General features: G+C 65.3%; 3 protein-coding genes across 3 annotated transcripts; 1 reads left to right on the top strand and 2 right to left on the bottom strand.

Annotated features, from left to right (window-relative positions):
- Positions 1-1,969: 1,969 nt before the first annotated feature.
- EMIHUDRAFT_233443 (hypothetical protein) lies at positions 1,970-3,078 on the bottom strand (the record flags this gene model as incomplete). The annotated part of the gene is made up of 3 exons (XM_005782241.1): positions 1,970-1,981; positions 2,062-2,124; positions 2,593-3,078. 3 exons carry the CDS (start codon positions 3,076-3,078, stop codon positions 1,970-1,972), a joined length of 561 nt encoding a protein of 186 aa, XP_005782298.1.
- A 3,011-nt stretch (positions 3,079-6,089) lies between these two features.
- Positions 6,090-7,311, top strand: EMIHUDRAFT_233441 (hypothetical protein; the record flags this gene model as incomplete). The annotated part of the gene is made up of 3 exons (XM_005782240.1): positions 6,090-6,187; positions 6,258-6,460; positions 6,530-7,311. The coding sequence occupies 3 exons, from the start codon at positions 6,090-6,092 to the stop codon at positions 7,309-7,311; spliced, it is 1,083 nt and encodes a 360-aa protein (XP_005782297.1).
- A 1,865-nt stretch (positions 7,312-9,176) lies between these two features.
- EMIHUDRAFT_468482 (hypothetical protein) lies at positions 9,177-11,169 on the bottom strand (the record flags this gene model as incomplete). Its single annotated transcript, XM_005782239.1, has 3 exons — positions 9,949-11,169; positions 9,629-9,757; positions 9,177-9,434 (listed from the first exon to the last, which is right to left on the bottom strand). Exons 1-3 carry the CDS (start codon positions 11,161-11,163, stop codon positions 9,177-9,179), a joined length of 1,602 nt encoding a protein of 533 aa, XP_005782296.1. The 5' UTR covers positions 11,164-11,169.
- Positions 11,170-12,585: the final 1,416 nt, after the last annotated feature.

Here is a 12,585-nt window from a genome sequence, read left to right as displayed (position 1 = left end):
AAACGTACATAGGCCCCCTTCCAGCCGAGCCGAATTCACCCTCTCCATCCTTGCCCTTGCTGTTGCTCGCGAGCGAACTCGTAAGCTTCAGATCGGCAACAAGGCGCCTGTGCCCCCTGCCGATGTTTGCCGCCGCCACGTCAGGTTGTTTTGGATTACTGTAACTGAGGTGTGCAGTCGGCTCCATCTCGATGATCATGCCCCACGCCGAGCGGAGGCATTTGATCAAACGTTTGAGTAGAAATTTGTGTCTTGTAGCATGCTTTGACCGAGGGTTAACCATCGCGGCGTCGCCAAGGACGTCGTGTAGCTGGCCGCTGGGTGCCCTCTTGCCTGCCTCCACCGCCTGGCAGGCGACATCAAGGGGGAGCGCCCAAGGCGGCGCTGAACGGTGACACGCGCATCGCCCAGGACTCCATCTTCATATCATCACGCATGGGGATGGCGTTGAGGAAGGCGCCGGCCCCTGGTTGGCTGACGGCGACAAAACGGATCGCCTCTCGCCAGCATTTGTGGTTCTTGCGTCTTCCGACCTTGTTGCCTTTGGAGGGCGCCTTGCGGCCGCCGCTGCGAAGCGCCTCGTCGGTAAGCTCCTTGGCAAGGTCGAGCCAGTTAGCATGGTGCACGCCAGAGGTGTACCGTCGCTGCGCCTGGTGCAAGAACTCGTTGGTGGACGAGAACTGGGCCAGGGGAAGCAGCTCCGCAGCCGGCGTCAGCCCGTGCGGATAGAAGCGGAACCTCGGCTCCGCCTTCGCCTCGTTGGTCGCAGTGCCCGGGCTCACCACCTCCCGGCACACGACCTGCGTCCGCCAGCTCCGCTGGCGCTTGTCGGTGAGGTCGTGGTTGCTGACGAGCTGCGTGTGCGCCGCTCGCAGCTCGTCGAAACACTCTCCGGGCGCGGTCGAGACGTCGAGATCGGCGAAGGGCCTGTGTAGCTCGCGGATCGGCCGCGTGACGAGAGCCCACGTACCAACCCACGCCGCGCCGCGAATGTCCTCGGCGCTAGTCAAGCCCATGCCGCCCATATTGACTGGCAGACGCGCCTGCTTGAGCGCCCGCACCCACCGGTCATCATCGCGCCCGACTCGCGCGCCGCCGACAAGCTCGTACAGGCTGTCTGCAATCAGCCTGTCGTGCTCCTTTGCCGCCGCCAGGGTGACGCTGGGAGGCATTGTGCGGAGGAAGAAGGTGAGCGTGGTATTCATGCAGAAACGGATCAGCACCTGTGAGAGCTGCTGCGCCGTCCGGACCTTCTTGGAGTCGCGCAGGGCGAGAATGCCCGGAAGCGGCTCCAAGGCCTTGCGGACCCGCTTGACCAGTTTGTCGCGGCACCACGCAGAACCGCCAAGGAAGGCGCCGAGGACGCGGATGCCCGGAAGCGTGCCGCCCTCGTAGGAGCCGTGGGGCGGGGCGTCCGGCGTGCCCTTGACGTCCACCCGATGGCGCACCGAATCGAGCGAGCGAGGGTCCGGCGCCCAAATGCACCGCTTAGACGGGTTGCTCTCAACGCCGCAGCATCGCTGCGCAATGACGTCGCCTTCGAGCATCGCGCAGAGCGCCGCCTCTGGATCATCGGCACAGTAGGTGTCATCAGGTGCGCGCAAATCAGGGTGGACGGATGCCGGACCTGCATCTCCAACAGGGTCCAGTGGTATCCAATCGCGAAGAGGAAGGGCCCGAGGGGATCGCCCTGCGCGCAGCCCTCTGCCGAATCATGCGAAGAAGAAAACGTGCGCAAATGGGAATTTTACATCGAAGGCGACCCAGCTGACGTGAATGATGCGTGATGGCGCGGCTCATCCTCAATAATGGCGCCAGGCGAAGAAGAAAACGCTAATCGTTCTTTTTCTTTTCCTGCTACAATCAACAATGCCTGTCAAGAGTGCTGGTTTACGTTATATACGTGTACCCTTCCCTAAGTTTCTCCGAGACTTATATACCCGTCGCCCCCGCCCGCTTCGCTCGCTCGCTACGCCGGGCGCTCCCCTCTCTCTCCCTCCACACGCGCTGCAGCATCTCGTAGTCCTCCCTCGTGTCCACGCCGCTGCGTGCGGACTGTACCTCGCCGACGAGGATGGCCATCCCCGCCTCGAGGGCCCGCATCTGCTCGAGCTGCTCGAGCGCCTGGCTCGGAGAGAGGAGTCTCGGAGAGAGGGAGAGAGGAGTCTCGGAGAGAGGGAGAGAGGAGTCTCGGAGAGAGGGAGAGAGGAGTCTCGGAGAGAGGGAGAGAGGAGTCTCGGAGAGAGGGAGAGAGGAGTCTCGGAGGTTGCTTTGGGGGGGGGGGGGAGGCTCGCATCTCGGCGGTGCCTCCAGGCGCGAGGGAGGCAGCTCGACGAAGCGCTGCAGGGAGGGCGGCCGAAAGGCGTACAGGCCGACGTGTTGCTGCGCCGCGCACTCGCCAGGGTTCGGGCCAGGGTTCGGGCCAGGGTTGGGATCGGCTGCTCCGCCGCCCCGCAGCAGTAGCGAGGCGAGGGTCTGCCGGTCGACGCCGATGGGCGCGCGGCTGAAGAAGAGCGCGCGCCGGCAGGTGGCTCCCTCCCCGCCGACCCGCTCCGCGCCACCGCCCGACGGACCTGCGGCGCCTCTGCTCACCGGAAGAAGGCCCTCGCTGTGCAGCGGCGGACCGCACACCACCTTGACCTTGCTCGGGTCGAGGAGCAGCGCGGCAGGGAGAGGCGTGCTCAGCGTAGCAATGTCGGCCGTCGGGTGGGAGAGCAGCAGTCGCGCCGACGCGTCGATCGCCGACGGCTCCACGAGCGGCTCGTCGCCCTGCACGTTGACGACGACGTCCGCAGTGGCCGCCACGTCGGCGCGCAGGCGAAGCGCCGCTGCGACGCGGTCGGTCCCCGACGGAAGCGCACTGTCGGTCATCACCGCCTCGGCGCCAGCTTTCTCCGCAGCGGCGGCGATGCCTTCGTGGTCGGTCGCAACGAGCACTCGTTGCACCGTGCTGGCGGCGAGCGCAGCGCGCACGACGTGCGCAATCATCGGCTCGCCACCGAGCATGGGGAGCAGCGCCTTTCCTGGCAGCCGCGTCGACGCGAAGCGGGAGGGGATGACGGCGATAACGCGGCCCATGCACCTCGAGCGCTGAGGCGCGCCAAAAGAATTTTACGGCGATTTCGCGCTCATTCGCTGAGTCAACCCGTCGCCCGACTCTCCGCCCGCCAGGGCCGCCTCCGCTGACTCGTCCGGCTATGAAACTGTAGAAACCGATACGCCGGACGAGGTGCAGCAGGGTATGCGGCGCGCTCGGCATGAGGACGCAGTTCGACGCGGCGGTGGCGGCGGGCGAGCTTCTCGAGCTGCTCGAGAGCTTGCCGCGAGGAGCGGTCGAGGCCTCAGTCCGACAGATGCGGGGTTACACCCGCACGGGCGAGTGGCCGGAGCCCATTCTCACTAGCCCGCCTGTGTGCGCGCGGCCCCTGATCAGGGTGGATGAAACCGACAACGCGGAAGAATTATTTTACTCTCGATTTGAGCACTCACTGGGTCTGTGACTTCCCCGCCCCAGCCCTCGACCGGGTGGCCGTGGCCTCTACAACTATGGCCTCTTGCTGCGCCTGCCGGGCCCCACAGCGGCCCCTCGTGTCTCTGAGATCTTGTGTGTGTGTGTGATAATCTCCGCGGGGAATATCCTTGCAATAAAAAGCGGCGGCCAAAACCGCAAAATTGAAAAAACGATGCTCGATGATGGCAATTGTTCTGTCACACTGACTGATCCATCAAATGGAGTTTTTCCCACTACAGACTCACACAGCCCGTACCGTAAGGTACGTCATGTGCCCTCTCTCACCACACACGCACCGGCTATCCACTCACCACCTGGCCTTGCCGGCCTCAACTCGACCGCTCGACGCTCACAGCTCTTCCTTTGCAAACGCGCCCAGCTCCTCCGCCATCTCCGCCGCCCGCTCGTGCAGCTCGTGGCAGTCCACGTCCGCGCCGCACGAGCCCGCCCACGCGCTGAGCCGCTCCGCGAGGGCGCCGAAGGGGCACCCGCCGCCCGCTCCACGGAAGAGCTTTGCGGCGGGCGGCAGCAGCAGCTTGTCGAGCAACTGGACCGCCTTCTCCTGCACGTCGACGGCGGGGGCGGCGAGCGAGGAGAGGAGCGAATCGCACAGCACGGACGAGTTGTGCCGCAAGGCGCCGCCCAGCGCGCTGCCCGCCAGCCCCTCGCCGCCCGTCCGCCCCTCCTCCTCCGCCACCTCCTCCTCCCCCGCCGCCGCCGCAAGCAGATCTGCCAGCAGAGTGAGCGACTTGAGCCGCAGCTTGCTCGCCGCAGCCTCGCCCGCCAGCGCGTCAACCAGCGCGTGCACGCCTAATCTCGGGTCAGCTCGAGTCAGCTCGAGTCACATCGGGGGCCATCTCGCGCCAACCAGCGCGTGCACGCCTCCCGCGAGCTCGAACTGCCGCCTCCCGAGCGCGTGCGACCGCTGCAGCGCCGAGGCCGCGTACAGCGCCTTCGCCCTCACCTCTGCGGAGGCCGCCTCCCGGAAGAGGCGCGCCAGGCCTACAGCAGCCACGAGACGCCTCTCGCCGGCGCGGTCGGGAGCACACTCGCTCGCCTCGCTGCGGCCGCGAGACCAGGCATCACGTCCACCTCGGCCGAGCAGAGGTGGGACTGCAGCGCCTCATCGTTCTGCGCCGCCGTGCCGAGCACCCACGCCGCGCCCGCCTGGAGACGAGGCTCCTCCGCCGCGAGCAGCCCCTTGACCTCGGCGAAGCCGCCCGCCGCCATCAGGTCCCTCGCGTTGTCCACGTCCTCCACCAGCTCCTGCAGCGCCTCGAGCGCCTCGAGCCGGTCAGGCACGCCGAGCGACCGGTTGACGTCGAGCGCGGCGTCAAGCGCCTCGCGCATCTGCTCCATCTGGTCGGGGAGCGCGTCCATCGCGTCGGAGACGCCGCGGAGCTCACGGATGCGCTCGGCGGTGAGGACAGGAAGCGGCGGCGGCGCGGTGCCATCGTCAGCGCTGCTGCTGCTGGCACTCAGCGGCAGCGCCACCTGGTGGGCGTCTGGGTCGCAGAAGGCAATCGCAAGGAAGTAGAGAGCGACGAGTCGGACGAGCGAGGGTAGCATCGCCTGCGGGGCGCCTTCGCGTTGGTGGCGTGTGCGATGGGCAGAAAAAATATATCTCGGGGGAACTGTCACCTTTTCATCGGGCGGCGGCGCGGCGCGGCGGCGGGCGACGCGGAGCGGGGCGGCGCGACCATCTGCAGTTACCGGGTCTCTGATCATTGGAGAGCGGCAATGGTCGCGCCGCCCTCGACTCGAGGGGCTGCCTTCCACCCGAGAGCCCCCATCCCGCTTAGAGCTGTCAAACGTTAAGAGCTGAACAGTGTTGCTAGTGTTAACAGTAACAACAGAACAACAGTGGGGCTCCCCAACAACAGTAGCTAACGTTAGGCCAGCTGAACAACAATAAGGAAGGCCTGGCAGTGACCCACGACGATCTCCAGCGTCCAGTGCGGGTAATACCCGAAAATACCTGGAAAAACCCAGGTATTTTCGGGTTTTACCCGGTTTTTTTGGCATTTTCTGCTTGCTGGCCACTGAACAACAGTAACAACAGTAACAAACAGTAACAGCTTGGGCTGGGGAGAACACTTGAACAACGTTGAGGATTTTCAGCCAACAATAGTGCAACTGTTAGGCCCAAAGTTAACGTTTGACAGCTCTAATCCCGCTACGGTTGTAGCCTCCTCCCGCGATCCCTCGCGGCCGCGCGACGCCGCACCAATGGCGCGCTGCGCCTCGTCCTCGGGGGCAGGATCGAGCTCCCTGCACACTGGCACTCACTCTTGAGGGTTGCTAGTCCCGTGCCCGATGTTGTCATGATCGGGGAATTCTTTGTTTAAATTCTTCGCTTCTCACGACATTTGGTACGGGACTGGCGGAGAGTAAACACCCGTGTCGCGTGTGTGTCGCGCCTTGGGGGGGGGGGGGGGGGGAAGTAGGAACCTCTTCCCAAGAGCGCCACTCTTGGAGCGCCGCCACCACCACCCAGAGCGCTGCAAGCAAGCAAGCAGCGCCGGGCAATGACGGCTTACCGCCCACCCAGCCCCCCCTCGGCACACCCCAGCAGCCAATGTGTGACGGCTTGAACCCGCTAAGCCATCCCGCAAGCGGGATGGCCCGCCACTCGAACCCGCAAGCGGGCGTACGAACCGCGAGCGGCTCGCACTCGTGTCACGCTGAAACGCGTTTTTTTCGACCCGCTGGTCTTCCCCGGTTTGCGACGGGCTACTACTTCCAGGCCGCACTTGGGCCGCCCGGCGTGTGAGGCTGGCGAGCATCGCGGCGAGCGGCTGCTTCTCACGCTGGACACCCTCGCCCTGCACGGCTCGACCGCGCTTCTGGCGTCCTTCTTTGGCAACCCTCGCGTCGCAACGCTGTGTGAGGGACGCACCTGGGAGTGCGAGTCACAGCCGACCAAGGAGGCGGCACGGGCGCAGCGCTGTAGCGCGGGGTCATCGTTTCCCGCGCCGCGACCTGGCCTGCCCGTGCTCGCTTGTCTGCCGCGAGCAGCGCCGCACTTGGATGCCGCGCAGATTTGGGCCGATGCCCTCCGTCGCTTCGCCCCTTTCTGGCGCGAGCATGGCCGCGCCTCTGCCCCTCCTGTGCTGGTGGCTAAGTGGGAGCCACTGCACTCTATGATGGCGAGCGCCAAGGCGAGCGCCACCGTGCTCCCGCCCGATCGTGTCCCTGTTCCGCCGCTCCTTGCGGGCGCCGGCGTGCAGCACGTCAGATGGGCGGCCGTGGCCATGCACCAGCCGTGGTGTATGACGGTTGGCCTCTCGAGCTACGCGGGACGGGCGCGGCAGCGCAGTCTCAAGGCGTGGGCAGCGATGGAGCTGCTCAACCGGCGGCGCATCGTAGATCGAGTCCGCTTCCTCGAGGCCCGCGGCGTCCCCCTCCTCGTGACTAGCCACGCGGAGCTGCTGTGGCGTCCCGACCGATTCGTGGCCAAGATCCTTGCCTTTGCGCCCTGCGCGGGGCGGCTCAACCTCTCGCACATCCCTCGCCTCGGAGCAGACCACTTCCAGGCGAATGCTCTCAAGGTGGCCAACGAGAGCGTGAGAGGTTTCGGCGAGAGGAGGGACCCGCGCGCCTGCTGTAACATGACCGCCACCCAGCATCCTTCCGCGCGCGCTCGCTGCGCCGCGCCGGCCGAGATTCTCTACGCGGGCCTCGACGAGGCAGGCCGCGCCCTGGCGCAGGAGCTAGACGGCTTCATGGAGTCGAGGGTGCGACTGCGATGGGAGCTTGCGGGTGGCGCTCGACAAACTGAGGGTGTTACAGCGCGCTGAGCTCGACAGATTGTCTTGCTCGACTTAGAGCGGCAGACGGCGCGCCCGCCGCGGTAGCGGAGTGTCGTGTTTTCTCATAGCCACTGCACCATGCACTGGCCACTGCACACTTCCGTACTCTAGAGTGTGCGGCTCCAAGAACCAAGAGATCGGCCCTCGAGATCCTCGAGTCGAGATCCCGCGCCGGCGGCCGGGGTTTGGTGCGGCGCTGGGTGCGAAAGGGAAGAGGCCGCGTACCACACGAAATGGGAGAGGATCTTTATGATTATTAGGTCGCAGTGTTCCGACATGAGCTCTCGGGAAACTACATACTAGTTGTGGAGGGAGGAAATCTGTCTGTCCTGTGGATCTCTGGTGGCCGTGGCGGGGGGGTTTTCTTTCGATCGACCGGCGACCGGTTTATGATGTGCTCAACGACAGCTCACTTAATCAAAACACAGGACGCGGCCGGGGCACAATACAGACGGGGAAGCGTGTAGTAACGCGATTTGCCACACGCGAGCGACGGAGCGAGGGGGAGTCCAAGCACTTGTAGGCGACAGCGACCGCCTCCACTGTGAACCACTTTTGATGCCTAATCTCAAAGTATAGCCAGGGGGGATACCCGTAGCCCCCAAAGTGAACTGTCTGATCGACTCCCCGGCACACGGCGGAGCCGGAGGAGGAGGAAGACAGCACAACCCAGGGCGGGAAGAGCACAATGCTCAGGGTGGGACAAAACACCGACAGACGAGAGAAGAGGCCACAAAACAGACAAGCAGAATGGCGGGAGAGAGACGCTCTGCAGGCGAGCCGCCCTTGGGCTCTCGCGTCTCTCTCTCGATTCGACCTGCTTTCGACCGATCGAAAGCAGGTCGAATCGCATCACAAATGTGGGGAAAACAAATGTGCGGCGGTCGCCCCGCGCCGCTGCCAGTATTTCTTGGAGAGCGCCTCGGTTGGGTCTTTGTCACTGTGAAGAAAGGAAAGGAAAGGAAAGGAAATATAAAAAGGGTGTGAACACTGAAGACCGACCGCCGCTGCCCGCCGAACGCAGGCGAGGCGCTTGTCGCGCGCGTCGCTCTTGCACCGCCAGACCCACTGCACGGGGCATGCGGGTCGGGACGCGGACCGCCTGCAGCGAGCCGCAGGTGGCATTTGATGATGGCGATGACACCATCGAGGCTGCTGCTTCCGATATGCTCCGCTCGCGATCGCGCCTCGCTCCAGAGGTTCGCAGGCTAAAGATGGAGGAGCGAAGAGTGGTGTTGGCAGATGTGCGGCGAGGCGCGATAGCACACGCAATTCCCATTGCACCGCCGGCGGCCAGTGACGTGTTTGAGCTCGATGACTCCATGGAGTGGAGCATGTCGGAGGCGGCGGCGTCGATGGCGTCGTCGTCGCTGCTGGCCGGCGGAGCTTTTCGATCCCTCTCGTCACCGCCGCGTGCGGGCGACATGGCGACAGCGTCTGAAGGGGCGCCAGAGTGCCCGCCGCGCGCTCGACCGAACCCCGAGAGCGCGAGAGAGAGGCGGGGTGGTGGGGGGGGGTACTCGCGCCACTGCGACGAGGGATAGGAAGGTACAGAAGGGGCAGACGCCCAAGGGTGGGCGACGGCTAGCACCACCACACTCCTCTCCTTAAAATCCCTGTGTGGTCCGCGCACATCCGCATCCCTCCCATTCGAGGGCTTTTTTCTTTGGCGGCATTTGCAGGGCAGGGGGGGGGGGTGGCGGAGGGGGATTGTTTTGAGAGCGCCTCCGTTGGGTCTTTGTCACTGTGAAAGGAAAGGAAAGGAAAGGAAAGTAGATGTACGGGTATCTAGCCGCAGCCCCAACGTCGCCGCTCTTCTAGAGTGTCGGGTACGGCTTGAGTTTAGTGACCAGCTAGCACCGCTGCTCTTCAAGATGCTGCTTCTCTTGGAGCGCTCCCCCGCCCGCCCGCCCAAGCACGCGGCCAAGCCCGGCGCGGACGAGCGAGCCGAGCGCTCCCCCGGCCAGGAGGGGCAGGCCGAAGATGAAGAGGTACTCGACGCCCGACGCGGGGAAGAGGCCGAAGCCACCCTCGCCCGCGAGCTGGAGGCGGACACACACGATGGTGTGCAGCAGACACCCGCCGAGGAAGAAGGCGCACAGCAGAAGCGCCTGGGCAGTCCAGCGACACGCCTCTTCCGCTGTGGCTCGCGGGCGAGATGCCGCAGGGGAGGGGAGGGGGTTGGGGGGGGGGGGGGGGAGCGGCGCGCCCGGACGTGCCACGCCAGCGGCTGGCACTCGTTTACGACTGCGAGGCCGAGGGGCAGGACCCGGCCCGAAAGGTGGCCCTCTAGCGTGCTGCTGACCGCCGCCAGCCGCGACGCCGAGAGGACGTCGAGCGGGTAGAGACACACGCCCAAGATCCGGAAGGAGAGGGCGGAGAGCACGTAGGCGATCCACCAGCGCGCCGCGCCGTGCACGCCGAGCCGCATCACCTAATTAGTAGTTAGTTAGTAGTTGATTAGTAGTTGATTAGTAGTTAATTAGTAGTTGCCGTGCACGCTGAGCCGCATCAACTGCGGCATGCCGATGCCGCGGCCGGCTCCCGTCTGCTAGTCTCGGCTGGTCTCTGCTACCAGTCTCTGCTACCAGTCTCTGCTACCAGTCTCTACCAGGGCGGCGCAACCTGCACGAGGTAGGCGATGCAGGGCCACGGCACGGCGAGGGCGAGGTGGAGCAGGTTGTGCGAGTGGTTTGCGAGCGACGTCTCGAGCGCTGTCGAGAGGATTCCTCGCGGCCCGAAGATGGCAACCGTGAAGGGGACGGCGATGGCGAGAGCGAGGCCAGAGGGCGGCCCTCCGAGGGCCGGGGGGCGGGTGGGGGAGGGCAGCAGCAGCTTGCCGTTGGCCGGCGGCAGGGCGGGCGACTGCGGCGACGGCTCGGGCGGCGACGCGGGAGGGGAGAGGAGGGGCGAGAAGAGCAGCCGCAAGAACTCCTCCCCCGCCTCGCCGCTCGCGAGCCCTGCCGCCGGCCCCGCCTCCGCATAGCACGGGTCGTGCGAGGCGGCCGCGGAGTACGTCCCGGACGTGGCGTATCCGCCCTCCTCATCGCCGGGCGGCAGCTGCAGCGCGCCGGCCGGCGCCATGTGCAGTGAGGCGGCCTCGCCGTGCAGGCTTGCCTCGCCGTGCAGCGCGGCGGCGGTCGCATCGAGCAGGTCCTCGAGCGTCCAGGAGGGAGGCTGCCCGCAGAGCGAGGGAGGCTGCCGCTGCAGCCAGGCGGCGGCCGGATGAGCCTCAAAGCCGCTGTCCCTCGAGTCGAGCGAGGAGGGCTCGCTTGATGGCGAGCTCGATGCCGGCTCTTCCCGCGAGAGGGGGGCGAGGGGCTTGAGCGTCTTTCCAACCTTGAAGCCGATCATGCTGCAGCTCAGCGCGTCCGAGAGGCGCACGAGGCCGGGCAGCGGCGCCGTCGTCTCGTCGTCGCGGAGCACCACAAGCTTTGGGCCAGTGGAGCACACGGTCTGGTTTATGACGCGGTGGGCAGGGAGAGGCGCACGCGGCCGCTTGCGGCGGCCAGGGCTGCGCGCCGGCTCGTTCCAAACCCCACCCGACTGCGTGTTTGCAAGCTCAGCTCCTCCAACCTCCACAATTCGGATCCGGGACGCGGGGATGAAGAGCGTGCCGTCGCGGCATTGCGCGCAAAAATGCTCGCGAAAGGCCCCGCTCGCTGGACGCACCGGTGGGCACCCGCTCATCCCCGACATCTGCCCGCCCCAACACGGGCAGGGTGATTGCGAAGACCACGCGCGGGCAGGCAACCGACGTGCATCGTCGAGGGTGTTCCCCCCGGGGTCGGCGGGCATCTGGGGCGGATCTGGGTCGCAAGGGATCTTCCTCGGCACCATTGCGCCGTCTGCCAATCATTTTTCTCGCCAATTTCTTCTTCTGTCTCTCGAGGTTCTCGAGGTGGATATCCTTTGGCCGCGTTGGGTAGCGTTCTGTGGCGCCGGCCGCGCTCCTCTCTCTCTCGGCGCTCGTGGCGGCCAAGCTCAGCGAGGCCCGGGTCGCGCCCGCGGCCTCGCTCCCGATGGCGCGGATGGAGGCCACCTCGTCTCGCCTCGAGAGCGCGGCTCTGTACGAGTTGACGGCGGCGTCCCGTGCGCCGTACCCGCCGCAGCGCTCGGCTTCGGCGAGGTCCGGGCTGCAGGCCACAAGCTTTGACCAGCATTTGAGGAGGGAGTTGTGGTAGGCTTCGGCCGGGCCGCGCACGCCCGTGCGGCCCTCCCCCGTGTCGTTAAGCACGCCGACCGAGGTGACGCCCGTGTCGACGCCGGAGCCTCCAGTGATGGTAGGGAGCATAGCCTGCCTCCAACCCAGGTCTTTGTATTTCGCAGGAGTATCCTCGGCCTCCGTGAGTGTATGTAGCTTATGTAGCTCTTACGTACATTCCCGTAGGAGGCTCTGCTGACAGGGTTTGCGATGAGGAGCGACCCGAAGGGTTTCTCGGAGGTTAGTGCACCACTAACCGCCGAAGCGCAAGAACTCTACGACGGATCGGGCTCATACTAGCACCCCACCTCGCGAGCCGACGTTCTGGCTCTTTTTCAATTTTCTGAGTAAGAATTCAAACAAAACAAGTCTCTCTCACAGCAGACAGGCTCGGAGTAAGAATTCTTAAATACAACTCTCTCTCACAGCACACAGGCTCGACACAGGTGCGAACTGGCGCGTGCTAGTACTATCACCGGCACACCACCGGAGCCGCCTAAGCGACTCCGTTAAGAACGGCAATGCACTTAGCTCCGTGCACAATGCCGCTGTCCCCGCACGCTAGCTCGTTCACCGTCTGCCACGCCACGGCGGTGTGGAGAACGACAGACAAGCGCTGCATCTGCAGCCCGTGCCAGTTCTTGGTGGTCCATGTGACCTCATCGAGGTGCTGAGCGTGCGAAAGTTTGTTACTCAGCTGGTCCGCCGCCTGCCGAAGAATTCTGCGGACGCCGTCCCCGAAGCCCCCGAACGTCTCGAAGTCGAGCAAACGCAGGTCGCAATTCTTCTCCCGCGCGAACCGGTACTCGCCCTTCTCGTAGCGGGCCGTCACAGGTGCCCCCGCCTCCGCCTCCCCCTCACTCTCCCCCTCCTCCTCTTCCGCCGCCGCCGCCTCCGCCTCTGCATCCTCCGCCTCCCTCCCCCCTTCCCTCTTTTCCCTCTTTTTCCCCCTTTCCCCTTCTCTCTTTCCCTCCTCTCCTTCCCCCCTTTTTCTTCTCCTCTCCCCTCTCTCTCCTCCCTTTCTCCTTCTCCCCTCCTCCTTCCCCCCTCTCCCCCCC

This window comes from Emiliania huxleyi, assembly GCF_000372725.1.
Source record: "Emiliania huxleyi CCMP1516 chromosome Unknown EMIHUscaffold_191, whole genome shotgun sequence".
Taxonomy (NCBI): domain Eukaryota; phylum Haptophyta; order Isochrysidales; family Noelaerhabdaceae; genus Emiliania; species Emiliania huxleyi.
The sequence above is the reverse complement of the archived record's forward strand: the minus strand, read 5'-3'. Positions and strand labels throughout refer to the sequence as shown.